At 43.2% G+C, this 27,333-nt stretch overlaps 2 protein-coding genes across 5 annotated transcripts in view; one reads left to right on the top strand and one right to left on the bottom strand.

Moving 5' to 3' along the window:
• SHLD1 (shieldin complex subunit 1) overlaps positions 1-27,333 on the top strand; it is a 161,161-nt gene that overhangs the window by 46,522 nt on the left and 87,306 nt on the right. For 2 of the 4 annotated variants that reach the window (XM_055431992.2, XM_055431990.2), the window contains exon 2: positions 11,515-11,696. In XM_055431992.2, coding sequence (XP_055287967.1) covers positions 11,519-11,696 — 178 coding nt within the window. In that variant the 5' untranslated portion in view covers positions 11,515-11,518. Of the gene's footprint in view, positions 1-9,043; positions 9,272-11,514; positions 11,697-27,333 lie in introns of those variants that run through there. The other 2 variants (XM_055431986.2, XM_055431989.2) reach the window with 2 other exon arrangements.
• Positions 131-9,948, bottom strand: LOC129554772 (putative RNA-binding protein 15B). Its single transcript, XM_055423880.2, is given in 4 exon segments — positions 131-759; positions 762-1,543; positions 1,545-2,078; positions 9,863-9,948. Coding segments are annotated over 4 exon segments (2,031 nt in total).

Here is a 27,333-nt window from a genome sequence, read left to right as displayed (position 1 = left end):
CCAAATGAAATGGAGTAACCCAGCAGAGAATTCAAATCAAGGGTGTAAGATGGGCCAGGGGGTGCAGGGCAGCGGTGGTCCGATTTTAAAATAACTGCTTTAGTGACAGGCTGGAAAAGCCAGGCTTGGGCTAGGCTGTGTCTCTTACTATAATTATCACCATGTGTTCCTCCTCTAGCTTGCCCAATGTCCTCAGCGCTGACTGGAGGTACTGCTGTGAGAAGTCACAGGGCAGGAAGGCATAGAGCATGCCTGTGCTGTCTCTGCCCTTGAATCCACCCACTGGCAGGCTGATCACTCCTGCAGCCTGCTTCTGTTTCAAGTAGGAGACCAGGTTCCTGAGAAGCCGCCTGTGTAGGCCAGGCTCCACTGTGGGCATCCCCTCAGAGCCAGGCCCACTGGGGGTAGCCTGGGTGGCCAGGAGCACTGCGTAGCCACTGGGGCTCCCCTGCTTGATGCGTCGTGTGACTTCATCGAGCTTGGGTTGGCCCAGGCGAAGGCGCTGGGCAATCTTCAGGTGGGTCAGCTTACTCCCAGAAGTATGGTCTTTGAGGAGGCTGCTGATCACCCCCTGGTCCCTCTCTAGGATGTGCATAGATGTCGGGAAGCAGCTGTTTTTCAACACCAGAAGTCCGTTCCAACCCAGCTGCAGTGTCTGGGCATACTCTGAAAGATTCTTGAGCTTCTTGGTCTCGTGTTTTGGCTCTTCTAGAGGCTTGGGCTCGGCCTCGGTGGTCCGATGATTGCGCTCGCTCTCCGGGTCTTCTTCCCGTGGGAAGAGTCGGGAGCCTCGTGATGGTGGTGGTGGCTCCGCTCCTCCGCCCCGTGCCGGCTGTTGCTGAGGGAGTTGCTCCCGGACTCCTTGGTCCCTTCACTGGAATGGTTTTCCTTGCGGCTACGCTCCGGGGTGCGGTCGGAGCCTCGACCCGCAGGCTGCCCACCACCCTTGGTCCGGCTCCGTTCCTCGTAAGGGGAGTGGGTGGCCCTTCCGCGATCACTGGAGAGACTCCGGCGCTTCCGCCTGTCCTCCCAGGCCTTGGGCAGGCCCCGGTCCCCATCTCCTCCCCAGCGCTCACCACTCCGACTGTAGCCCTCGAGGCTATTTCGGCGGTTAGAGCTTTTACTGGGGCTGGTCCAGTCCCCTTCTAAAAAGGTCCGCTCTCTATCCGAGTACAGCAGGTGCGGAGGGCTCCTGTCCCGCACCCTCAGGTCGGCATCCAGGTTCCGGCGCCGCGTATACCCGTCTGGGAGTAGCTCATAGTGCACAGGGAGCAGGGAGGGCTCGTACTGCTGGGGATACCGAGTCTCCTCTGCTTTGGCAAAATCCACGCGCAGCCTGCGGTCCGGACCCCCCAAGGGAAAGCCCCTCATTTTAGCACAGGCGGCCTGGGCTGCGTCCAAGCTCTCGTACTGGATGTAGGCAAAGCTCTCTTCCTTGACATGATCAATGGTCCGAATGCTCCCCAAACGGTCAAACTCCCGGGCCAGAGCCGCCAGTGAGGTGTTAGGTCCCAAGCCACCCACCCAGAGGCGCGTAGTGGGTGCCGTACCCTATCTTAATGGGATTGCGGCCTATCACTCGACCCGACATGCCCACCTTGGCCCGGTGGGCCATGTCCAGGTTCTGGAACTTGAGGAAGGCATACGCACCGCCCTGCCCGCGGGCGGGTCTCTTGATGACCACCTCCTCAATGATGCCATACTTCTCGAAAGCCCGTCGCAGCTCCACCTCTGACACGCTGTGGTCCAGATTCCCAATGAACAGGTTGCGCGTGGCCCGCTGGTCGTCCTCGGGCATCAGGTCCTCCTCGCACGCGGCCGGGTAGCCGTAGGGTCGTCCGCGGTCGTCGTACAGCCCGTAGTAGTCCAAGGCCCGCTCCCGGAACGGGCCTACGGCGGCGGCGGCCGCGGCCGCATCCAAAGCAAAGGCTGCGGCAGCGTGGCGGGCACCGGGCTCCCGCAGCGGAGGGACGGCAACCGGGGGCAGCGAACGCTGCTTGTACTGGTAGCCGCTGTGCAGCGGGAGATAGCCGAGCCCGTCTGCGGGCGCGGTCGGGCCTGGGGGCGGCAGGCAGATTCTTTACTGACTGAGCTACAGTATTTTATTCTTTTTGTGCTTTTGTAAATGAAATTATATTATTTTATTTTTATCTTTCTTCCAATTTATTTTTGTTTATCTTTGGCTGCACTGGGTCTTTGTTGCTTCACGTGGGCTTTCTCTAGTTGCGACGAGTTGGGGCTAGTCTCCAGTTGCAGTGCATGGGCTTCTCGTTGCGGTGACTTCTTTTGTTGTGGAACGTGGCTCTAGAGCACAGGCTAAGTAGTTGTGGTGCAAAGGCTTAGTTGCCCCGAGGCATGTGGGATCTTCTTGGACCTGGGATCAAAGCTGTATCGCTGTATTGGCAGACAAATTCTTAACCACTGGACCACCAGGGAAGTCCTGATTTCATTTTTAGATTGTTTACTGCTAGTGTATATACATACAAATGATTTTTCTGTATTGATCTTGTATCCTGCAACCTTGATTAACTTGTTTAGTTATTCTACTAGTTTTTTTTAAGTGGATTCATTGGGACTTTCTGTACATAAGATCATGTCTTCTGCTCATAGAAATAGTTTTACTTTTCTCTGTCCAATCTGGAAAATTTTTATTTCATTTTCTTGCCTAATTGTGCAGCTAAAACCTTCAGTACAATGTTGTATAGAAATGATGAAAGCAGTTATTATTGTTGCCAATCTTAACGCAAAAGCATTCAGTCTTTCACCATGAAGTTCCATGCTAGCTACAGGTTTTTCAAAAATTCCTGTTAGAAAAAAAAAAAAAGTTGCCCTTTAGGACTTCCCTGGTGGTTCAGTGGCTAGGGTGCATGGGTTTGGTCCCTGGTTAGGGGAAGTTGTGCGTGCTGCAAGGAGTGGCCAGAAAAAAAAAATTGCTCTTTATCACATTGAGGAAGTTGCCTTCTATTCCTAGCTTGTTGAGTGTTTTGATAGTGAGTGTTTATTTGACTTTGTCAAATTATTGTGTGTGTGTGTGTCTGCTGTGGTTTTTGTCCCTTATTCTATTATAGTGTATTACATTGATTTGCAGACGTTAAAGTAACTTTGCATTTCTGGGGCAAGTTCTGCTTGATCACAGAGTATAATCCTTTTTATATGTTGCTAGTTTTGTCTGTATTCATAACATGGTCTATAGTTTTCTTGTGATGTCTTTGTCTAGTTTTGGTGTTAGGATAATACTGGACTCGTAGAGTAAACTTGTAAGTGTTCCCTCCTCTTCCATTTTTTAGAATAGTTATCTACAAGAAGGTGCAGTGGGAAGAATCAGGGCTTGTTGGAAAACCTGATAGAAAGGATTCTGAGGTTGGGGAACTAGACTAGACATTTCTGAGTGGTAATTAATGTTTCAGAGGTGTAAAGAAGAGGAGAAAGCCTTGGGCTGATCCTTGAAGAAGTCTAGTTGGAGATGGAAGATGAACCACAGAGCAGGCAGAGATGGGATGTCAGTCCAATGAGTGGCTTCCTGAAAAGTAAAGAAAGAATGTCAGAAGAAGGAGTTTCTAGAAGTTATGGTGGAGAGATTGAGTTGGTGGAGATGAGGAAATGAGCCAGTTCTAGACTCCTAAGTCTGTGGAAGTGAGAGGAGATTGGCTGTAAGGAAGGCAGGTGTCAAAGGTTTTCTTTTTGCTGTACTTTCTTGACAACTTTTCATATTGATATAATTCTACCCTTTCAGAAAATTGCAAGACTAATACAAGGAACTCTCAGATAATATTTTCCAGATTCATCAGTTATCTACAGTTGCCTCATTTACTTTATCATTCTCACTCTTATACATGTACATATATCGGGAGGTTCTCAGTTCATATATTGTTGAAGCCTAGCTTGAAGGATTTTGAGCGTTACCTTGCTAGCATGCAAAATGAATGTAATTGTGGGTAGTTTGAACATTCTTTGGCATTGCTCTTCTTTGGGATTGGAATGAAAGCTGACTTTTCCAGTCCTGTGGCCACTGCTGAGTTTTCCAAATGTGCTGGCTTATTGAGTACAGCACTTTAACAATATAATCTTTTAGGGTTTTAAATAGCTCAGCTTGAATTCCATCACTTCCACTAACTTTGTTCATATTAATGCTTCTTAAGGCCCACTTGACTTCACGAACCTTCAGGATATCTGGCTCTAGGTGAGTGACCACACCATTGTGGTTATCCGGGTCATTAAGATCTTTTTTGTATAGTTCTGTGTATTCTTGCTACCTCTTCTAAATATCTCCTGCTTCTGTTAGGTCCTTACCATTTCTGTCCTTTATTTTGCCCATCTTTGAATGAAATGTTCCCTTGGTATCACTTACTTTCTTGAAGAGATCGCTAGTGTTTTCCATTCTGTTGCTTTCCTCTATTTCTTTGCATTGTTCACTTAAGAAGGCTTTCTTATCTCTCCTTGCTATTCTTTGGAACTCTGCATTCAGATGGATATATCTTTTCTTTCATCCTTTGCCTTTTCCCTTTCTCTTCTTTTCTCAGCTATTTGTAAGGCTCTTGAGAGTCCCTTGGATAGGGGGAGATCAAGCAGTCAATCCTAAAGGAAAAGGTGATCAAGCAAGGAGACCAAGCTAGACAATCCTAAAGGAAAAGGAACCCTGAATATTCATTGGAAGGACTGATGCTGAAGCTCCAATACTTTGGCCACCCGATGCGAAGAGCCGATTCATTGGAAAAGACTCTGATGCTGGGAAAGATTGAGGGAAGAAGGAGAAGAGGGCAACAGAGGATGAGATGGTTGGATGGCATTATGGACTCAGTGGACATGAATTTGCAAACTCATGGAGATAAACTCATGGAGCAAACTCCAGGAGATAGTAAATGACAGGGAAGCCTGGCATGCTGCAGTTCATGGGGTTGCAAAGAGTCAGACAAGTCTGACTAACTGAACAACAACAAAAATATATATGAATATGTTGCGGACATCATGTTTCTCTAAAACTAAAATATTTGGGTACCATTCCAAAGAATAAGGACATTCTTTTACATACCAGTTTTTATTAAAAATGGGAGCGATTTAAAAAACATAAGTGAAGAGCCAGTGAAAGAGAAGACAGAGAAGGGATTATCATCACTTAAGGCTTCTGAAAAGGTCCACAGAGTTGAATCTAAAGCCCAGGTATAGTGGTTGGCCTTTGCCACAAAGGGACAGCTTGGCTCAGATGGTAAAGAATCTGTCTGCAATTTAGGAGACCCAGGTTCAATCCCTAGATCAGGAAGATTCCCTGGAGAAGGGAATGGCAACCTGCTCTAGTATTCTTGCCTGGAAAAATTCCATGGGCAGAAGAACCTTGAAAGTCCATGGGTTGCACAGAGTTGGACATGACTGAGCACAGATATGGGAGCCTTTATTATGTTTTGATGGAGATGAAGTTCCTCTGCTGGATTCTGTTTGCTTGTCAGTTGGGAAGTAAGATGATCTACTGAAATGATGAGGACATTGTGAGAGTGATGGGGAGGGTCCATTTAAAGGAGAGTAGAGAAAACATGAAAGTGTTGAGGGACTTTCCTTTGGTCCAGTGGCTAAGGTTCTGTGCTACCAATGCAAAGGGCCTGGGTTTGATCGCTGGTCAGGAAACTAGATTCCACATGCTGCAACTAAAACCTGGGGCATCCAAATAAATAAATATTTTTAAAAAGCAGGGGACTGAGAGGAAGTTATGAGATAAACACCTCAGGATTTATTTGGCCAGACAGCCTATTATATGTGGGTACTCCGATACTTAGAGTGAGTCAGTCTACCCTCACCTGTTTTATGACTCTCATGTCCAGTAGTTAGATAGTTGAGGAAAAGACAGGATGGGCAGGGTGGGGAAGATCAGGGTATTAATAAGATTGTGGACCATAGAATATACTGGTAAAGAATGAAAGAAGCAAGATGGCTGCAGAATGGAAAATAGAGGGGCAGCTGGGCTGGTGATAGCTTGGGAAGAGAGGAGCTTATGATTTGCTTCTTTTTTTTTTTTTTGGATTTCTTTTTTTAAAATTTTTATTTAATAAATGGTACAAAGCACAATGCCAAAAACATTAACAGTTAAAATTTCACCAAATGAAAAAATACTATAGAATACACACTTGTAAAAAGCTACATTAAGTTATTTTACAACTGCCTCAAGCTGCAAAAAGAAAAAAAACCCAATACCATACCTAAGTTATCCCTCTCTCAAAGTAATGCCATTTATGTTATAAACCATGAGCACCCCATCAAAAGACGGGAACTGCTTTTGTTAATTCATATATATATATATATATATGTATATATATATGACTGTATCACTTTGCTATGCGCCTGAAACAAACACAACACTGTAAATAAAATACAGTGCAATATAAAATAAAAATAAGTAACAGACCTTTGGGGCTTTACACCGAGTTAGAGTTCCTATCAGAGGGATAACAGCACCACAGCCGTGCTGAATCCACATGAAGGAGGCACACAAATGACTGGATATATAATTTAATCAGAACCATAAGAAAATTAGTATGTGTGAATTCTGAAGCACTTTCAACATGTTGTAGGAATAATGTGGACTTTCTTGAGTCTTACACACTCATAAGTAAATGGTCTGTGTCTCGTGCCTTTGTTGGTTTTCTGTGAGCTGTAGTTTCTGGGAAGTGAGCAGCTCTCATTCCTGTAACTCTTGTAATCCAGATTTGTTTTTTAATTATTACTATTTTTACTTCTTGGAGCTAGCCATTTTTGAGTGCAGAGTCTATACTAAGTATTTTATGTGCATAAATTTTGTATAATTCTTATGACAACCATTTGTATAGATGAGGAAACTGACGTTAAGTGACTTGCCCAGGATGACAGCTAAGAAGTGAGATCTGTCTCTCCAACTCCAGAGCCCCTGCACATCTTGGGACATTCCTGCAGATCTTCCTAGCTGTGTTCCCTGCTTCATGTTTACTCTCCTCTGATTTCTATTTCACTCAGCTGACAGAGTGAGCCTTTGAAAATGCAAACTGATTATATCTTAAGCATCCCCTCAGAAACTTTCATTATTATCAGTTTTTAAATGGAAATATGTATAAAAATAAGGTGAATTGATAGAGTAATAGAGGGTTGAATAGCTGATTATTGGAAAAAGAGAATCATAGTAAAATGTTAATTGTGAAATCTAGGCAAAGACCATGTGTGACAAGCCCACAGCTAAGATCAGGAACAAGACAGTGATGGCTACACTTGCCACTTCTGTTCAACATAGTATTGGAAGTTATAGCCAGAGCAAGAAAAGAAGTGAAAAGCATCTCAATTGTAAAAGAAGTAAAAATGTTGCTATTTGCAAATGACATGATATTATGAATGGAAAACTCTAAAACCTCCGTCAACAAACTATTAGAACTAATAAACAAATTCAGCAAAGTTGTGAAATACAAAATCAACACACAAAAATCTGTTACATACTGAACTATTGCAAAGAGAAATTAAGACTACAATCCCATTTATAGTTGCATCAACAAGAATAAAATACCTTGGAATAAATTTTCTTCTTAAATTTTTTTTGTTTTTAACCTAGGAATAAATTTAACCAAGAAAATGAAAGATATGTATAGTGAGAACTACAAGATATTAATGAAAGAAATTAAAGAAGACACAAATAAATGGAAAGATATTCTGTGCTCATGGATTGGAAGAATTAATATTAAAATGTCCATGCTACGCCAAACAATATGCATATTCAATGCAATATCTATCAAAATCCCAGTGACATTTTTCACAGTAATAAAACAACAACAACAAAACACTAAAATTTGTGGAGCTATGAAAGATGCTGAATAGCCGTAGCAATCTTGAGAACGAAGCTGCAGGTATCATGCTCCCTGATTTATATTCAGTTCAGTTCAGTTGCTCAGTCGTGTCTGACTCTTTGCGACCCCATGAATCACAGCACGCCAGGCCTCCCTGTCTGTCACCAACTCCCAGAGTTCACTCAAACTCATGTCCATCGAGTTGGTGACGCCATCCAGCCATCTCATTCTCTGTCATCCCCTTCTCCTCCTGCCCCCAATCCTTCCCAGCATCAGTCTTTTCCAGTGAGTCAACTCTTCGCATGAGGTGGCCAAAGTATTGGAGTTTCAGCTTTAGCATCAGTTCTTCCAATGAAAACCCAGGACTGATCTCCTTCAGAATGGACTGGTTGGATCTCCTTGCAGTCCAAGATTTATATTACAAAGCTATAATAATTAAAACAGTATGGTATTGGCATAAAAACAGACACGTAAGTCAGTAGAACAGAATAGAGAGTTCAGAAATAAACCTATGAAGCAGAGAAGCACATTCAATGGGGAAAGGATAGTTTTTTCAATACATAGTGCTGGGAAAATTGGCAGCCACATGCAAAAGAATAAAACTGGACCACCATACACAAAAATTAACTCAAGTGGATTAAAGACTTGAATTTAAGACCTAAAACAGTAAAAATCCTGTGAGAAAATAGAGGTGATATATGTCTTGGCAGTGAATTTTTTAATCTAAAACCAAAACCAACTGAGCTATCAGGGAAGCCACATGTGAATACATTATATATATACATATAAAGCTTTTTTTAATTCTACGTATAAGAGAGATCATAAAGTACTTGTCTTTCTCTGACTCATTTCCTTTATAATGCCCTCTAGGTCCATTCACATTGCTGCAAATGGCAAGATTTATTCTTTTATATGGCAGAGTATTACATTGTATATGTGTGGCTTCCCTGATAGCTCAGTTGGTTAAAAATCTGCCTGCAATGCAGGAGACCCTTGGCTGATTCCAAGGCACCTTTGTAGGCAGGCAGGATACTTGGTTGTCATTCACTGACCTGATTGTTCCCTTCCAGAAACCTCTAGAGCAGTGTTTGGAAAGATGAGAGCAGAAGGAGGAGCCACAGATGCCTGCAGCAGATATGTTTGCTGAAGCTTCAGGCTTGGTAGGCTAATTCAGCACCTGTCCAAAGACAGGATGTTCTTACCTCTTTGGGAACCTTGATCACTCCTTTCAGAAACAATCAGCTGATGTCTTGGCTCACTGTCTGCCTGAAGGAATGTCCCACAATGGCATGTGACTGGGTGCCCTCAGACAAGAATGATCTTGCCATGTCTCTTTGTTGATTTGTTTTTATACCTCCCTATTTTAGCCTGATCAGGTGGTAACTTGGGCTGCAGTCAGGAGGCTCTGCAGGCACAGAAGGCTGGCAGGTCTTGGAGCTGGGTTCATCCTAGGTTGGTACTTTCTACACAGGTTTCCTTGGGTGAGTTACTCTGGTTCTCCCATGTTTGGGGACTGACTATCTGACTGTAAATGAGGGTGATATGTAATAAGATTACCTGCCTCATAGGACTGTTGTGGAGGAAGCTCTTAGCACAAGGCCTGGCATCCAGTAAGCACTCAATAAATGTTAACTTCTCATATTAGTATACTGTTCATGTTATTCTGAAATTGCTTCTGTCATTCAGACATACATCTTGCAAGTTCTGACTGTCATTTTAACAGCTGGATAGTATTCCATAATTTGGAATACTGCCTCCTCCCAAGCCTATGTTTCTCCTGTCTGCTGTAACTCAATTGATAATATAGCCCCATCACTGAAGCTGTCACTCGTTGTTGACTCCTGGTTCCTCTTTAGCCCCTTTATCCATTTAGTTGTTAAGTTTGACTCTCATCTCTGTTCCTAAATATGTTCTTAACCTGCCCCCTGCTCTTGACTGCTAAATATGTTCTTAACCTGCCCCCTGCTCTTGACTGCTAGTGTCCTGCCCTCATTCACATGCTCTTCCTCCCTGGGACCACAGCAGGTGATTGAATTCCTGTTGCTTCCGAAATTGCCTGCCACTGGGCTTACTTAGGCCCTGCAAATCCGTTGCTGTTCAGCTGCCAGATCTGCAGATCTGTCCATGCGTCTTCTCTTCGTGGTGCTTGATGGCCCATGGCAGTCACACGGCATAATGTTGACCTTCGTAAGGTTTACTGATGACAGCTGATGAGGCAGAGAGTAGCAGAGGGTCCATGATCTCCCCAGGCCCATAATTACTTTACAGAGAGGTGGGCAGGGCTAGCAAAGAGCCTTGCAGCCCTCAGATAGACATCAACCAGGGTGGGGTAAGGGACACGTAGTTTTTAACAAGAAATGTCCAAATGCTGAACCCAGTAAGCCACCTTTGAGGTCTTCAGAGCTCAGCTAGAGGATGTGTATATCCAAGTTGTTGACAAGTCCAGGCCTTGCTGTCCTTCCTAGAGCTGGTAAGGAAGAGCAGAGGTTCCCACGGCTATCTATCTGCAACCACAGGTTTGTCCCTCCCAAGTTAACCAATACGTGACTGTCCTTGACTCTCACTTCACACTCCCGACACCCCCTGCTACTTGGAGTGGCCCAAGCTGGTTCCTCTGGGAGCCAGCCATGGTCTGCCCCATGCCTGGGGACAGTCTCCTTCAGAAAGCCTACTGCCCCTCGCTGGGTGTCTCTCCACCTTATCATGGTGTTAGAATTGTCTGTCTCTGTGTTTGGGTCATCCAAACGTAGCAACCCAAAGGAAGTATCTATCATACTCACCTTTGTATCCTCGAGGCCTGGCATGTTAACAGTTGTCTGAAGGTTACAGAAGAAGATGCAAGTCACCTGTAATCTCACTACCTAGTAATTAAGCCACTGAATTAATTATCACTGGAATTAAGATGGAGTGTGCTGGAGAAGTCCATGGACTGAGGAGCCTGGCAGGCTACAGTCCCTGGGGTCAGAAAGAGTTGGACATGACTGAGCTACTAACACTTTCACTTTCACTTTTCATACCCTTCCAGACTTGTTTTTTCTAGCTATGTGGGTGTGTACATGCATGCTAAGTTGCTTCAGTCATGTCCTCTCCTTTGCAATCCTATGGACTGTAGCCCTCCAAGCTCTTCTGTTCATGGGATTCTCCAGGCAAGAATACTGGAGTGGGTTGCCATGCCCTCCTCCAGGGGATTTTCCCATCCCAGGGGTTGAACTCTAGTCTCTTATGTCTCCTGCTTTGGAAGGTGGGTTCTTTACTACTAGTGCCACCTGGGAAGCCCTTTCTAGCTATAGGTCTGTATATTTCATACACACGCATCTCACACACGATATTTTATAAAATCTGGGTGAAACCCTACCTGTAGTTTTAAAATTTTTTTCCATTTAATATATCATGGACAGTTTCCCATATTGTTAAATATTTATTCAGTCCTTGGATTGTGCTGCTGCACAGTATTTCATCCTTGTCAGACATGCAGTTCATTTTCCAGCTGAAATTATTAATGGCTCCTTTCTGTACTGAGAATTATTTATTTCTCGTAATGGAGAGACATAGTGAATAAATACTGGGTCTAAAATGAAGACAAGGAAAACTGTTAATAACAGGAAAGTAAATTATTCTGATTCTACTGTTGTTTGGCCTTTAAGGTGCTTTAAGCCATGGCTATACTGGAGGCTTCTCTCATGCAATGCCTTCTATATTGAATTGTCTCATTTTTTTCATGCAGGACTATGGCAACCCAGGAGACCACTCCAGGTAGCCAGACAGAGGAAAGCAATGCTTTGGACCTGCCATCAGCTTATGACATAAGGGATTATGTGTTGCAGAGACCCAGCCAGGAGACCAACAGTGAGGCTTTTAGTTCTGAGGAAGCTTGTTCTATTCCTTGCTCTTCTGATGTGGATCCAGGTAAGAAGCAAAGTTTAAAGCAAACGAATATTAAACAAACACAAAACTCCTGACATACATGTATGTGATAGTTTGTTTCTCTGCCTTCCAGTGGTGGATCTCTGAGGAATCATTCCTTGTCTTAGAGAGAAAATCATCTAAGTGAAACTGTTGGGAGAGACTTCAAAGGACAGCCTCCCTGGTGAAACCAGGGCAAGGAGTGGTTTCCTGGAGGCCCTTTTGTTTGAGTCTTTTTCTGATCTCCATCCAAATACATTTAGAGGCAGGGAACACTTGGTTCAATAGGGAAAGAGTAGAATTGTTTTTTTGTTTTGTTTTGTTCTTTTAAAATTTCACAAAGAGGGAAGTGGGAGGGGGGTTCAAGATGGGGAACACATGTACACCCATGGCTGATTCATGTCAGTGTATGGCAAAAACAATGACAATATTGTAAAGTAATTGGCCTCCAATTAAAATAAAAAGAAAAAAACTTCAGAAAATAGCCATGTGGGCCTGTTGTGTGTCATGGAGACTTTAGTGTTCCTCTTATGAAGTATACTCTGAATTTAGGTAACAACCCTTCTGTAAGTTTCCCTGGCTAAATTGCTTGCTGCTACTGCTGCTAAGTCACTTCAGTCATGTCTGACTCTGTGCGACCCCAGAGACGGCAGCCCACCAGGCTCCCCCATCCCTGGGATTCTCTAGGCAAGAACACTGGAGTGGGTTGCCATTTCCTTCTCCAATGTGTGAAAGTGAAAAGTGAAAGTGAAGTCGCTCAGTCATGTCTGACTTGTAGCGACCCCATGGACTGCAGCCTACCAGGCTCCTCCGTCCATGGGATTTTCTAGGCAAGAGTACTGGAGTGGCTTGCCATTGCCTTCTCCGGCTGAATTGCTTAAAAGTCTATTATTTAAGTTTAGTGACAGTTCTTTGACCTAGTTAGTGACAATTTCTGGTTGTAAGCCCGTCTCCTCCCTGTTTATTGCCTAATCCAGGCCCGGATGTTCGCAGATTCAGAGTTCTGCCACTTACTGGTTATGTGACTCGGGTCATATTTCTTAGCCCGTCTGAGCTCTAGAACTGTCTGCAGAGTGGGAGTCAGGATGCTTGCCTCGTGGAGTAGGTTTAACTCAGGAAACAGTAGAAGGGAGCCATCATAGTGTTTGCCATACATAGATGGTCAGTTGCTGTTATTCTGGTGCTGTTATTACTGTTCTTAATATTAAGAAACCCAAATAGTATTTTTTTCTAATGTGAAAAATTGTATTCATTTCCAAATATGTATTTTTAAAGAGCACTCAGGCACTAAGAAAATATTGACCGTAAAGGTGATGAGTTCATCATCTGGCGACATCATTCCTCCAGCGTTGCCAGTAAGTAAGGTGTGTGCCTGTCATTGCCTTTAAGAATTCTGTGGGGATATAGAACAGTCTCTGGGACTCTGTGGGAGAGGGTGAGGGTGGGATGGTTTGGGAGAATGGCGTTGAAACATGGATATTATCATATGTGAAACGAATCGCCAGTTCAGGGTTGATGCATGTTACAGGATGCTCGGGGCTCGTATGTGGGGATGACCCAGAGGGAGGATAAGGAGAGGAGGGAAGTGGGAGGGGGGTTCGGGAGGGGGAACTCATGTACACCTGGGGCGGATTCATGTCAATGTATGGCAAAACCAACCAATATAATATTGTAAAATAATTAGCCGCCAATAAAAATAAAAATTAAAAAAAAGGATTCTGTGGGGAAAAATGATTCTTTTAAACTCCCTTATGGTTCTGTTCTGATTTTTTTAAAATTAATTTATTTTTTATTGAAGGATAATTGCTTTACAGCATTTTGCTGTTTTATGTCAAACCTCAACATGAATCAGCCATAGGTGTACATATATCCCCTCCCTTTTGAATCTCCCTCCCCATCCCACCCCTCTAAGCTAATACAGAGCGCCTGTTTGAGTTTGTTGAGCCATACAGCAAATTCCTGTTGGCTATCTATTTTACATATGGTAATGTAAGTTTCCATGTTACTCCTTCCATTCATCTCACCCTCTCCGCCCCTCTCCCCATGTCCGTAAGTCTATTCTCTATGTCCGTTTCTCCATTGCTGCCCTCTGAATAAATTCCTCAGTACCATTTTTCTAGATTCTGTATACATGTGTTAGAATGCGATATTTATCTTTATCTTTATGACTCACTTCACTCTGTATTATAGGTTCTAGGTTTATCCACCTCATTAGAACTGACTTAAATGGGTTCCTTTTTATGGCTGATTGTGTATATCAATGGCCATCTAGGTTGCTTCCATGTTCTAGCTATTGAAAATAGTGCAGCAATGAACAATGGGATACATGTGTCTCTTTCAATTTTGGTTTCCTCAGGGTATATGCCTAGGAGTGGGATTTCTGGGTCCTATGGTGGTTTTATTCCTGGTTTTTTAAGAAATCTCCATACATCATCCATAGTGGCTATATAAATTTACATTCCCATCAACAGTGCAAGAACATTCTCTTTTCTCCACACCCTCTCCAGCATTTGTTGTTTGTAGACTTTTTGATGAGGGCCATTCTGACTGGTATGAGGTGATATCTCATTGTAGTTTTGATTTGCATTTCTCTAATAATGGGCAATGTTGAGCATCTTTTTATGTGTTTGTTAGCCATCTGTATGTCTTCTTTGGAGAAATGTATGTTTAGGTTTTTTCCCCACTTTTTGATTGGGTTGTTTGTTTTTCTGGTATTGAGTTGTATGAGCTGCTTGTATATTTTGAAGATTAATCCTTTGTCAGTTGTTTCATTTGCTATTATTTCCTCCCATTCTGAGGGTTGTCTTTTCACCTTGCTTATAGTTTCTTTGGCAGTGCAAAAGTTTTTAAGTTTAATCAGGTCCCACTTGTTTACTTTTGTTTTTATTTCTGTTACTCTAGGATGTGGATCCTAGAGGATCTTGCTTTGATTTATGTCATCGAGTGTTCTGCCTATGTTTTCCTCTAAGAGTTTTATAGTTTCTGGTCTTACATTCAGGTCTTTAATCCATTTTGAGTTTATCTTTGTGTGTGGTGTTAGGAAGTGTTCTAATTTCATTCTTTTACATGTAACTGTCCAGTTTTCCCAACACCATTTTTTGAAGATCTATTCTGATTTTTAGGACATAGTAATCAGGATCAGTCAGCCTCCTTTAGTTCTAAGCAAGTACTAACTTATTTCTTATCCTTTTTCTTCTAGGCTCAGAATTGTAGTTCATTTAACCTTTCCTCTTTCCCTCCCATCCTGCTGCCTCTGCATTACTTCTCATCCCAAAGAGAACAACTGTTAACTACTTTGAATTGAGGTGACCATTGAAAGGTTTATATTGGATTTAAAATCTAGACATTTCATGGAAAAAATATTATTTTGGAAGCCGTTATAAAGGTCTGACAATGGAAAGGAGTACTCAAATCTGAGACAACTGTTTTGCATAGCATGGGTGGTGGTGGTGCTGCATTAGACTGCCTGCTGTGAATTCTGGTTCTGCTTTTTTCTGTGGTTTGGGAACATCGTTTGGCCTCTCTGTGTAGGTTCCTTCATTTGTAAAATAGAGATAGTAATGCCTACCTTGCCATGGGGCGGCCATAATGAGATCAAAGTGAATGAGGCATAATGCCTGGCACATGGTGGGCTTTGGAAACCCAGCTCTTCATGCGTTTAGCTCCTGGGCCTCTTAACACACCGCCATGGTGACGAAACTCCTTTTTTTAAAATAATTCGAAGTTTAGTTGACATTCAATATTATATAAGTTACAAGTGCACAACATAGTGATTCAAAATTTTGAAAGGTTATACTCCATTTACCGCTGTTATAAGATACTGGTGATATTCCCCATTATATGGTATATCCTTATAGTGTATTTATTTTGTGCATAATAACGTGTACCACTTAATCCTCTTTGCATCTTACCCCTCCTCCTCCTCTTCTTCCCACCAGTAACCACTAATTTGTTCTCTGTATCTGTGTGTCTGTTTTTTTGTTATACTTATAGTTTGTTTTATTTTTTAAATGCGATGTATATAAGTGGTCTGATGTTTAACTTAGCCTGATACTCCCCAAGTCCATTCATGTTGTTGCAAATGGCAAAATTTTGTCCTTGTTTATGGCTGAGTCGTATTCCATTGTATATACATACTCCATCTTCTTTTTTCATTCGTCTGTTGATGGACACTTAAGTTGCTTCCATATCTTAACAATTATAAGTAGTGCTGCTGTGAATATTGGAGTACATATATCTTCTCAAATTACTGATTTTGTTTTTTTCAGATATATACCCAGGAGTGGAATTTTTGGGTCAGATGACAGTTTGCTTTAGTTTTTTGACAAAACTCCATAGTTTTAGTGTGGAGTGGCTAAACTCCACACATCAGTGGCTGCACCAATTTACATTCTCATCAACAACATATAAGGGTTCCCTTTTCTCTACATCTTCATGATAAGTTCCATTTAAATTCATTACCTCCCACCTCAAGTGGAGCCTCCTTGTTGCCCATCCATCACACAATTTTTCTCCAACTTGTTCACCCTCCTGGGTCACTGTGTAGTATTTTCTCCTCTCTTTGCAAATCCCCATTACCTCCTTCAACCTTTCTCTCAGCTGCTCTTGGTTTCCTATTTCATTAAGAAAACAGAAGCTCTCAAAAGAGAATGAGCACACCCTCACAACCCCACACCCATCAGCTTCCTTCCCTCTTCTCTCTTGTTTCTGTTTCTGAGACCCATCCCTGCCTATTCTTCTCTTTTTGTCTACTTTCGTCTGCTCGGTGTCGGCACTTCTGGTAATCTCCGGCATCATTGGTTTCTTCTCTACTGGTCATTCTCGTGATTGTACAGACATGCTTTAATAGCTCCCATCTTCACAAAATACCCACCCTAGACCCCAAATCCCCCTCTAGTTATAGTCTCATTCCTCTGTTCTCTGCTACAGAAAAACCCTCAAAAGAGTCATCTACACGTGCTGTTTCCAGTTCCTCTTTTCCTTGCTTCTCCTAAAACCCTCCAGCCTGGCTTCTGGCTCCATCACTCCATGGAAATAGCTCTTGTCAAGGTCATTGTTAGATCAAAAGCCTTCTTCTTCTTCTTTTTTTAATGTTTATTTGGCTGCGCCAGGTCTTAGTTGCTGGCACATGGGACCCTTAGTTGCAGCATGTGGGATCTAGTTCCCTGATCAGTGATCAAACCTATACCGCTTGCATTCGGAGTATGCATTCTTAGTCACTGGATCACCAGGGAAGTTCCTAAGCCTTCTCCTTCTTGATCTGTCAGCAGCATTGACTTTTTTCCCTTCTTGAATTCTTTCTTCATTGGGCTTTCAGGGAAGCAGCATCTTCTTACTTGTCTATTTGTTTTTAGTCTCTTTTGCCTGATTCCTTCCTCTCCAGCCCTTTAGTGTTGGAGAGCCTGGGGCTGAGTCGTCAGCTCTTTGCTCTGTCATCACACACTTCCTGAGTGATTTTATCCAATGTCAGGGCCTTAAATGCCCTCAGTGCCCTGCTGAGTCCCAGATTTCTCTCTCCAGCTTGGATCTCTGGCTTGACATTTATACTAACTATATACTTGACCTCATCACTTAGATTTCTATTAGAGTTTCCAAATTTGACATGAAGTGAAGTGAAAGTTGCTCAGTCGTGTCTAACTCTTTGCGAATCCTTGGACTATACAGTCCATGGAATTCTCCAGGCTTTCCCTTCTCCATGGGATCTTCCCAACCCTGGGATCGAACCCAGGCCTCCTGCATTGCAGATGGATTCTTTACCTGCTGAGCCACAATACATACCCTAAACCAAATTCCTGATTCCTCTACCCCTTCATGTACACATATATGTACTTGTTCTTTGAGACTCTGTCACCTCAAAAAAGTGCTTCCTAGGCAGAATCCTAGGAGTCATCCTCAACTTCTTTCTTTCTCTTTAATCTCATATCCAGTCCATCAGCAAATCCTGTCAATTCGCCTTCAGGTTAAATCTAGACTAAACATTTTTTTGTCATCTCCACTGCTACACTTTGGTCCCTGCTACTGTCATCTGCCTTCTGGGTAATTGTTAAATCTCCTAACTAGCTTTTCCCACATCTAGTCTATCCTCCTACATGTAAATCATATTATGTTAGTCCTTGGTAGCTTCTTATCTGACTCAGAACTTAATCCATACTTAACAGGACTTAGGCTTCCCAGGTGACTTAGTGGTAGAGAATCCCTGGGTCAGGAAGATCCCCTGGAGAAGGGAATGGCAACCCATTCCAGTATTCTTGCCTGGAGAATCCCATGTATGGAGGAGCCTGGTGGGCTACAGTCCACTGGTCGCAAAGAGTCAGACACAAATGAGAGACTTCACTTCACTTTATAACAATATTTCAGTGTTTGGTTGCTGACAAGATCAGGGAGTGTGTAGTGTCTCAGGTCTCCTAATCTTGATGAGCTTCCCTGGTCCCTTTAATCTTGCCTCAGGTGGTCTCTTGGCTGCTCCTCCTTTGAGAAAGTTCACATCTGATCTCTGAAAGTCAAGGAAAGTCATGGAAGCTGGAGTCTTGCCTACAAGAAATGGGGGACAGTAGGCTGGGGTCCAGTGGGAGGCAACCATCTGGTTGTTTAACAGCCTGCATCTGATAGTTTATGCTAAAGGGTTTATGCTCAGGTTTATCCCCCACAGAAGGACTTCATTCTAACATCACTGAGGGATGCTTACATGGAATGCTGGTTATTTTGTTGTAAACATTCCAGAGAGGCCTATTGTGAGAAGATTTTCTACAAAGTAAACTTAGGTTGTCACTGGTGGTCTGGCTGTTACCAGGCCATGAACATGAGGTGGACAGCCCCAACCTCTGGGAGAGCCACTGCTTCAAGTGCCCAGCCTGATGGGCTCTGCTCTGACCTGAGCTGTGCATTTTCTACTGATAAATTGAATCTTTTTCCTCCCTTTGCTGCATGTTCTTGCTGGTTGTGGTTCCACAGCCCTCTGGAGACTCTGGTCCATGTGTTGGCCCAGTACCTCTGGACCCACAGTTTGTCAGACCTTGGCCCATCTGCATGCCAGTAGCTGTGAGTGTCCTTATGGTGGTCATCCTGTCACAGCTCCTCAGCACATCCACTTCCCAAGCTGACTTCATTCTTGGTTTGCATTTTGTTTCTGTGTGTTGTTAGAAAACTTCTTCCAGGGACTGGTGAACGGGCAAAGATTTCCAGTTACAGTCACCAGGGTCACCTGCATTGTGCACCCACCCTGCGACTCGCTCACTGTCCTTGTGGGCTGTGCTTGTGTGGCTCCAGCTTGGCTCCTTCTGTAAGGACCCTGTGTCCCTGTGCAGCTGCCTTTGCTGGGGGCCTGTCACCGACCCGGCTTCTGGAGGAGGCCCTGCTCTCCCTCCTCCCACCTCACCTCACACAAGACTCTTCCTCATTCCTGGGCCGTGACTTGCACCCGCACTGCTCCTGCTCACGTGCTGGAGCAAACCTGGAGGGATCGTCCTCTGCCCTTATCTCTTTATGCTCAGCTGCCATTTCATTGCCTGTGCCCTGGGGCAGGAGGCTGGTGGCAAAGGACTGAGATAGATTTCCAAGAAGTATTAGTCAGAAAAATTAGTATTAGAGTATTAGTCAGAAAAATCTCAAAGCCTTGGTTGTTTCCATCTGCGTATCTAAGGCAAGTGAGGCCAGGCTCTGTCTAAATAGAGATTGTCAATCATGAAGTGACCAATGAGCCACTTCCCATGAAATGCTGGGAGCAAACAACAACTTGTCACCTCCACCAGGCACAGGATTACAAAACGCCCTCCCTCGGCACTTCCTGGGGAGATCAGGCAGAAGACCCACGTGTCAAGAAGGTCCTCCTGAAATACTGTTTCCTTCATGTCCTCTATTGAAGTCCCCTTGAGATGTCATGGTCCACTTTCCTGCCAGTTCCTCTCAAGGCTTATGTTCCTCCTTTTCAGGGCTGTGTAATCTGATGTCTGCAATATTTGTTCAAAATATTTAACAACCAATTCAGCAGTATTACAGTATTTTAACGACTGGCAAGGCTGTGCAGGAACAAACCAGCTGTCTACAGGCCCCTGCTGGTGCCTAACTACTCATTAACACAAGTCTGCCTTTCCTGTCAGGCCTGTTTTTATGCTAAGTCAGGCCTTAGTGCCTCGGCTGCGTTGTTCCTCTCCTCAAGTGTACTCTTGTGTCCCTAGTCAGCACCAGTCCGCTCCAGAGATTAATGAATTGAACCTGTCAGTCAGTTGATGGACTTGAGCTCCTTGCCTCTCAGATACATGTTTCCTTTGTCTTTTGTTACTGGGCTCAAAGAAAGCATACAATAAACAGGATGGAAGCCCAAATCTAATGGCAAATAGTCCTCTAACCTCTCAAACTCAAGGTCACAAAGACTTCCTGGAGACAGTCTTGTGTTTACCACTCTAGCTTGATAAACTCTGGGTAGCTCATGTGGCCTGTGTCATCAGGGCCCTCGCAAACCTTTGTCCTGGAGAGCACCCACAATGCATTCTAATGCAAAGCTCTCTGCATTTGTTGCTTTGACGTTGCAGTGTGGATGTGGGAAACTTCCGTCCTTTCCTCAACTTGAACTTCCAAGAGTAGTTGCTGGGGAAATTGGTTGAGTGTATACAGCAAGTTGAATATTAAACACAGTGTCTTTGATGATTAAAGGCCCTGCTAATGAGTGGCTATAAATTTAAATAAATAGTGGTTTGCTGCTGCTTCTTCTTCTTTTGGAATCTGTCAACATCCCAATCTTCAAAGGCCATTTTATATCCTGTGTGGTTAGGCATTTCATCCAAGGACTTTTATTAAGAGTAGATAAATGTATCTTTTTCCTGTGTGCAAAATCCATTTGTGATTTTTGCAAATTTTATTTCCATAAGAAATTAGAAGCTCTTAAATTTAAAATCTCAAAATAGAATTTACATAGTAATTATAGAATTCTGGATGTGGTATTATCATTTTAAACAGGAGTCAGGGTATGTTTCAGACATGGATATAATGTTAAAGAGATTTTCTTTATAGCTGCATTAAATAGGACCCAACCTAGTGGCTGATGGCTCAGCATCCTCTAAATTGGATCTAAGATACAGTCAGGAAGGGAAGGAAGAAGACTGATGAACCAGTTCTCTGAGAAATCATAGAGCACAATCTGAAACTTCTATCACATGTCAAGTTGATGGGTTTTATTTGGAAGGTTTGAGTATTCTTCATGGCAATGCATCTCTGCATTTGTTACCACTTCCTGGATTTAGTTATGCAGATTCAGCCATCTATGCTTAATATTCAAGTTCTAAATGGGTTTTGAACTTCTTCCCCCTGTTGGAAGGCAGCAGTGTGTCCTAATTGTGTGGCCCGGAGAGTGAAGGATAAACCATAAGTGTACATGATTAAGCGCCACAGAGTTAGAGAATGGTTCAGCTTATGAGCCAGATTACCCAAACTGTGCTCCAGGCAGCCCTTTGGGAGCTACAGGTCAGGACTGGAGACAGTAGTGAGCTTAGAGGGGCCCTGGACTCTCCACTCCTGCTCATCCGTATCAGCTTCCACATATTCATTCATTGGAAGAAAGGATGCCAGGACCAACAAAAGGTTTAAAAATCACAAAGCTTGGGAGTTCCCGGTGGTTCAGTGGCTAAGACTCCGAGCTCCCAATGTCGGGGGCCCAGTTTTGATCAGGGGATTAGATCCCACAGGATGCAGCTAAGAATTTACATGCTGCATCTAAAGATACTGCAGGCCACAATGAAGACTGAAGATCCTGCATGCCACTACTAAGACCCAGTGCAGCCAAATAAATAAATAAAAATAAATATATAAAAAAAGAGAAACAAACCCACCAAGCTCTCCTCGTTGTCTTGTTTTCTGTAAGGGGAACTTGAACCCCAGGATAATGAAGAAAGTCACCCAAAGTCACATAGTGACCGGGCAACTCCTATTTCCTTGGTGACCCTTGTAGAAGCTACTTCTAACTGACTTTTCTATCCTTTTTTTTTTTAAATAAAAAGATATAGTTTTGTATTTTAACTTGCTAACTTGTAGATGCTAAGCAGTCAGTAGAAATGATAATTGAGTATTAATAGAATTATTTTTAAGGCTCAAGAATGCTGTTTATGATCTGTGCCATCTCTCATCATCCTTACTTTTGAGTGTCAAGGACATTTGCAGGGGGAGAAGAGATTTGTTTACTTCTGTGCACTCTGCCTGCAGTTACAGTTTTAAAAAAGATCCTGTTAAGAGATGTATTTATATCTTCAGTTCAGCCATACATAAGTGTCCCCATGGTCTGACGCATAGCTCTCTTCAGGGGCTTTTCCAAGTGAATGTTCATTCATGACTTGTCACTCAGCTGTGTCTTCTTTCAGTTTCAGGAAACAACTCAGTGGAAACGAACGTACACTATCACTAGTTGCGTTCATCATCATGTATTTGTCGGACAGAGAGGACTGTATACAATTAAAAGGAGACAGGAAGATCTGTAGTTTATCATTTATTTACACTTGCATTCTAGGCACTGTGCTATGCATTTTACATGCTTGGTTCCTTCTGATTCTCAGAACTACCCCAAGAAATAGAAATTGTTACGATCTCTATGTTACCTATAAGAAAACAGAGCCATAGAAAGGTCAGTATGTAACATATTAATATGTTATCCCCCAAAATATGGAAAGTTCAGTTCAGTTGTATCTGACTCTTTACAACTCCATGGACTGCAGCACACCAGGCTTCCCTGACCATCACCAACTCCCAGAGTTTACGCAAACTCATGTCCATTGTGTCGGTGATGCTATTCAACCATCTTATCCACTGTCGTCCCCTTCTTCTCCCGCCTTCAATCTTTCCCAGCATTAGGGTCTTTTCAAAAGAGTCAGCTCTTTGCATCAGGTGGCCAAAGTATTGGAGTTTCAGCTTCAACATCAGTCTTTCCAGTGAACACTCAGGACTGATCTCCTTTTGGATGGACTGGTTGGATCTCCTTGCAGTCCAAGGGACTCTCAAGAGTCTTCTCCAACACAGTTCAAAAGCATCAATTCTTCGGCACTCAGCTTTCTTTATAATCCAACTCTCACATCCATATATGACTATTGGAAAAACCATAGCTTTGACTGGGTGGACCTTTGTTGGCAAAGTAATGTCTCTGCTTTTTAATATGCTGTCTAGGCTGGTCATAACTTTCCTGCGAAGGAGTAACATGTCTTTTAATTTCATGGCTGCAGTCACCATCTCCAGTGATTTTGGAGCCCCCCAAAATGAAGTCAGCCACTCTTTCCATTGTTTCCTCATCTATTTGCCATGAAGTGATGGGACCGGATGCCATGATCTTAGTTTTCTGAATGTTGAGCTTTAAGCCAACTGTTTCACTCTCCTCTTTCACTTTCATCAAGAGGTTTTTTAGTTCTTCCTCACTTTCTGCCGTAAGGGTGATGTCATCTGCATATCTGAGGTTATTGATATTTCTCCTGGCAATCTTGATTCCAGCTTGTGCTTCATCTAGCCCAGCGTTTCTCATGATGTACTCTGCATATAAGTTAAATAGCAGGGTGACAATATACAGCCTTGACGTACTCCTTTTCCTATTTGGAACCAGTCTGTTGTTCCATGTTCAGTTCTAACTGTTGCTTCCTGACCTGCATACAGATTTCTTAAGAGGCAGGTCTGGTGGTCTGGTATTCCCATCTCTTTCAGAATTTTCCACAGTTTATTGTGATCCACACAGTCAAAGGCTTTGGTATAGTCAGTAAAGCAGAAGTAGATGTTTTTCTGGAATTCTCTTACTTTTTCAATGATCCAGAGGATGTTGGCAATTTGATCTCTGGCTCCTCTGCCTTTAAACTGAGACTCAAGTCTGGGTCACATTGACTTTAAGGCAGAGCTTTAAAGAAATGCCAACATCAAGGTGTGAATAACTACTAAGTAGGGCTTCCCTGGTGGCTCAGAGGTTAAAGCATCTGCCTCCAATGCGTGAGACCCAGGTTCGATCCCTGGGTCGGGAAGATCCCCTGGAGAAGGAAACGGTAACCCATTCCAGTATTATTTCCTGGAGAATCCCATGGACGGAGAAGCCTGGTAGGCTAGAGTCCACAGGGTCGCAAAGAGTCGGACACGACTGAGCGACCGGATGGACAGACGGACGGATGGAATTTTGTCTTAAATATTTGCAGTTACGTCTTTTGCAGAGTCTGTGTGAGCCTCTTTCTGCTAACTCTAAGTATCTTCACAGCAGTCTCAGCACTCTCTCAGGCCACAGGGACTCAGGTTTGTTGACCAGCATTGTGTCCACTGCCCGCTGAGTTCCCCTGTCAGCCTCTCATCTTTCCATTGTTGAAGAAGCTCTAACTATCTGTAGACCAATTGAAGAGAAAGCACTGACTTTTTGAATAAATTTCTTACACAAGGATAGATCTACCTTGTTATGTTAAAACTGAAGGAAAACGAAGCTGGGATTTTTAACTTTGCTGGGATATATGGAACTCTTGATAGCTCTGTCTGTCCAGAAAAATTTTCTTATCTGGCCATGGAATACTTCATATTCTTGGCTCTTTGCCCTTTGAAGCTGTAAATCAAATATATATATATGTTTTGCCGAGTGACTGCCCTTTCTTTCCTGACCCATAAGCTCCTTGGAGATTTTGGTAGAGCTGGGTTTTGCTAATATGCTCAGAGTTGTAAGAACACAGCTTATTGGAACATAACTGTTAAGGATAAGTGTGCTTTAATTCATTCCTGGGACTCTGATGCTAGCCTCTCTGGGTTCCTGGTTTAGCTCTCTGCTTGGTCTAAAGCGCAGTGACTGGCACGTAGTAGGTGGGGCCTCCTCAGTGGAGGCTGGCTGAATAAATGAAAAACACATTAAGTGAAATTTGACAAGATTTTAAAATAGATATTAAGTATCACTGTACCTCGACCACCAGTTTATAACTTTACCGTCAAATTTAAGCTGGGATTGAGCATATGGGTACTGTAGGACAAGAAATAGTCTATGTTAAATAGCATGTATTCTCATGTAAATCCTGAAGATTTGGCCAACTCTGATTTGAAATGTGTTCAAGGAATTCCCTGGTGGTTAGAATTCTGGGCTTTCACTGCTGAGGGCTCGGGTTCAATCCCTAGTCAGAGAACTAAGATCCTGCAAACCCCACGCATGGTAAAAAAAAAAAAAAAAAGAAAGAACCAAAGTGTACAGATTAGTCCAAACTGGTCTCTCTCTAAAGCCCCCAGTATTTTTCTTTTTTCCTTTTATTTTTTGGTAAGAAAACCACATGGAAACGAACATCTTTGAGGAGATGTAATGCTACTGAGAGTAGAGATTTATCACCGCATTTTCCCATCATGAAGTATGTTTCAAGTAGAGTTATTTCCTTCATATTTTTTCAGCAAAGATCTAGTTGTAGTACATGAGATTACAGTTTTAAGGATATTCCTAACGACTGCCTTTTAAAGCTCTTTTCTTAAGAAAACTGCATTCTTTTTTTAAGAAAGTGTATGTTATAGTATTGTGAGTTTTTTCCTGCTTACAAAATAATACGACTGAGTAGAAAATTTAAATTCTAAAAACAAAAAAAGGAAAGAAGTTTAGCTGTGTTTCTCTACAATATATTCAGTAATTGTGTTATGTCTAGTTACAAATAGCTTTTTGGGAAACAGACTCACTGGAAAAGACTGATGCTGGGAAAGGTTGGGGGCAGGAGGAGAAGGGGACGACAGAGAATGAGATGGCTGGATGGCATCACTTACTCTGTGGACATGAGTTTGAGTGAACTCCGGGAGTTGGTGATGGACAGGGAGGCCTGGCGTGTTGTGATTCATGGGGTCGCAGAGAGTCGGACACGACTGAGCGACTGAACTGAACTGAACTGAGGGCATGTTATGCACAATATAGATACAAAGATGAGGAAGTTATCCATGGCCAGTGCCATTTTAGAAGTAGAGTTTGGGGAAGAATGGGTTAAAATAGTATCCCATGGTTTTAGCCAGTAAGGTTTAAGCAGCTGCTCTGGTTCTGGAGCTTGGCAGTTTGCCCAGCAAGCTCTTGCTGTGGGGCAGAGTTTGAGTCTTCTGCCCTCTAGTGGCTTTTTTTTAAAATGTTCTGACCCTTGCAGAGGAAAAGAATTTAAATATACCATATATAAATAACCTACTTATCAATGCAGGTAGACATAAAGAGACCAGGGTTTGATTCCTGGGTCAGGAGGATCCCCTGGAGGAGGGCACCCCACTCCATTGTTCTTGCCTCAGAGAAGCCTGGCGGGCTACAGTCCATGGCGTCACAAAGAGTTGGACACAACTGGAGCAACTTAGCATGCACACACAGTACCAATATGTTAAGCCTTTGTAAACCTTTGTAAGTCATTCTTTGCAGTCTTTTGCATGCCTTTGTAATTCATTCTTTGCAGTTTTTTGCACCTTGAAACTTAAAGTTGTTAGAGATTACTCATTTGAAGACTGAGAAGAAGCTAACTTGTTAATTAGGCCTAGTTAGTGCATCTTTTCGGAGAAGGCAATGGCAAGCCACTCCAGTACTCTTGCCTAGAAAATCCCATGGACAGAGTAGCCTGTAGGCTGCAGTCCATGGGGTCGCTACTAGTCGGACACGACTGAGCGACTTCACTTTCACTTTTCACTTTCACGCATTGGAGAAGGAAATGGCAACCCACTCCAGTGTTCTTGCCTGGAGAATCCCAGGGATGGCGGAGCCTCATGGGCTGCCGTCTATGGGGTTGCACAGAGTCGGACACGACTGAAGCGACTTAGCAGCAGCAGCAGCAGCAGTACATATTTTCACATGTCTTTGATTATTCACAGGGTAGAATACAAATATAAAGAATGCTATCTGATTTTTTGTTTTGTTTTGCACATTTGCCAAGTTAAAAGTTGTGTCTTTTTCTGAAATGATAAAATCAAAAGATTTAAGTATGGCTTACTGATTAAATTATAGGAGCAATAAGAGGTAAGAAATTTTAAAAATCTGTAATCTGACAAAATGGTGTAGATCCATTTCTTCCTGCTTTTCTCTGCTAAGTATAATTATAAACCCTGGAAATGCAAGTGACAACCAAAGGAGAGCATTTGCAGTGGTAAGAAGAGGATGAATTGATCTGGGGATCCTAGGTCTGAGGGAGCAGCATAGAGAAGGTGCCAGGCCTGGCACACCCTGACCTACATCTGGCAACCGGAAGGGGTCACATAGGATCTTCTCTCCCCACAATTGACTGATTGTCCATCCAAAAGTATCAGGAAAACCCAGCTCCCAGCAAGGAGCTATTTATAGGGGACCCATAACAGTAATAACCAAGACAAGCACTCTCCTCCACTGGGCACAAGATGCCCCTCCCCTACTAAACCAGACTTAGGCATACAGGAGGCATAAACAAGGGTTCTGCTAGCACTGTAAGTGACCCAGCCTGGGAAGTCTCTTTATCTTCATGGGCTTGAGACTCCCCTCCTTCACCAACATTCACTGGAGCAGCTGGAGAGCAGTAAAGAAGGGGACACTGGAAAGGGGAACCCTACCTCCATAAGCAGCCTGCCTGGGAAGCCTGCCACAGGGCCTGAGATCTCCCCCTGCCAAGGAACACCCCCATAGGCCAGGCTAGGCCCTCAGACAGTACTGGCAGGGACCTGTAGTGTCCTCAGCAGCACCAGACAAACCAAAATGAAA

The sequence above is a fragment of the Moschus berezovskii genome, chromosome 15 (genome assembly GCF_049115385.1).
Source record: "Moschus berezovskii isolate FMDL1 chromosome 15, NW_MosBer_1.0, whole genome shotgun sequence".
NCBI classification, from domain to species: Eukaryota; Metazoa; Chordata; class Mammalia; order Artiodactyla; family Moschidae; genus Moschus; species Moschus berezovskii.
Note: the sequence above shows the minus strand (reverse complement) of the source record. Positions and strands in the feature narration are given on the sequence as shown.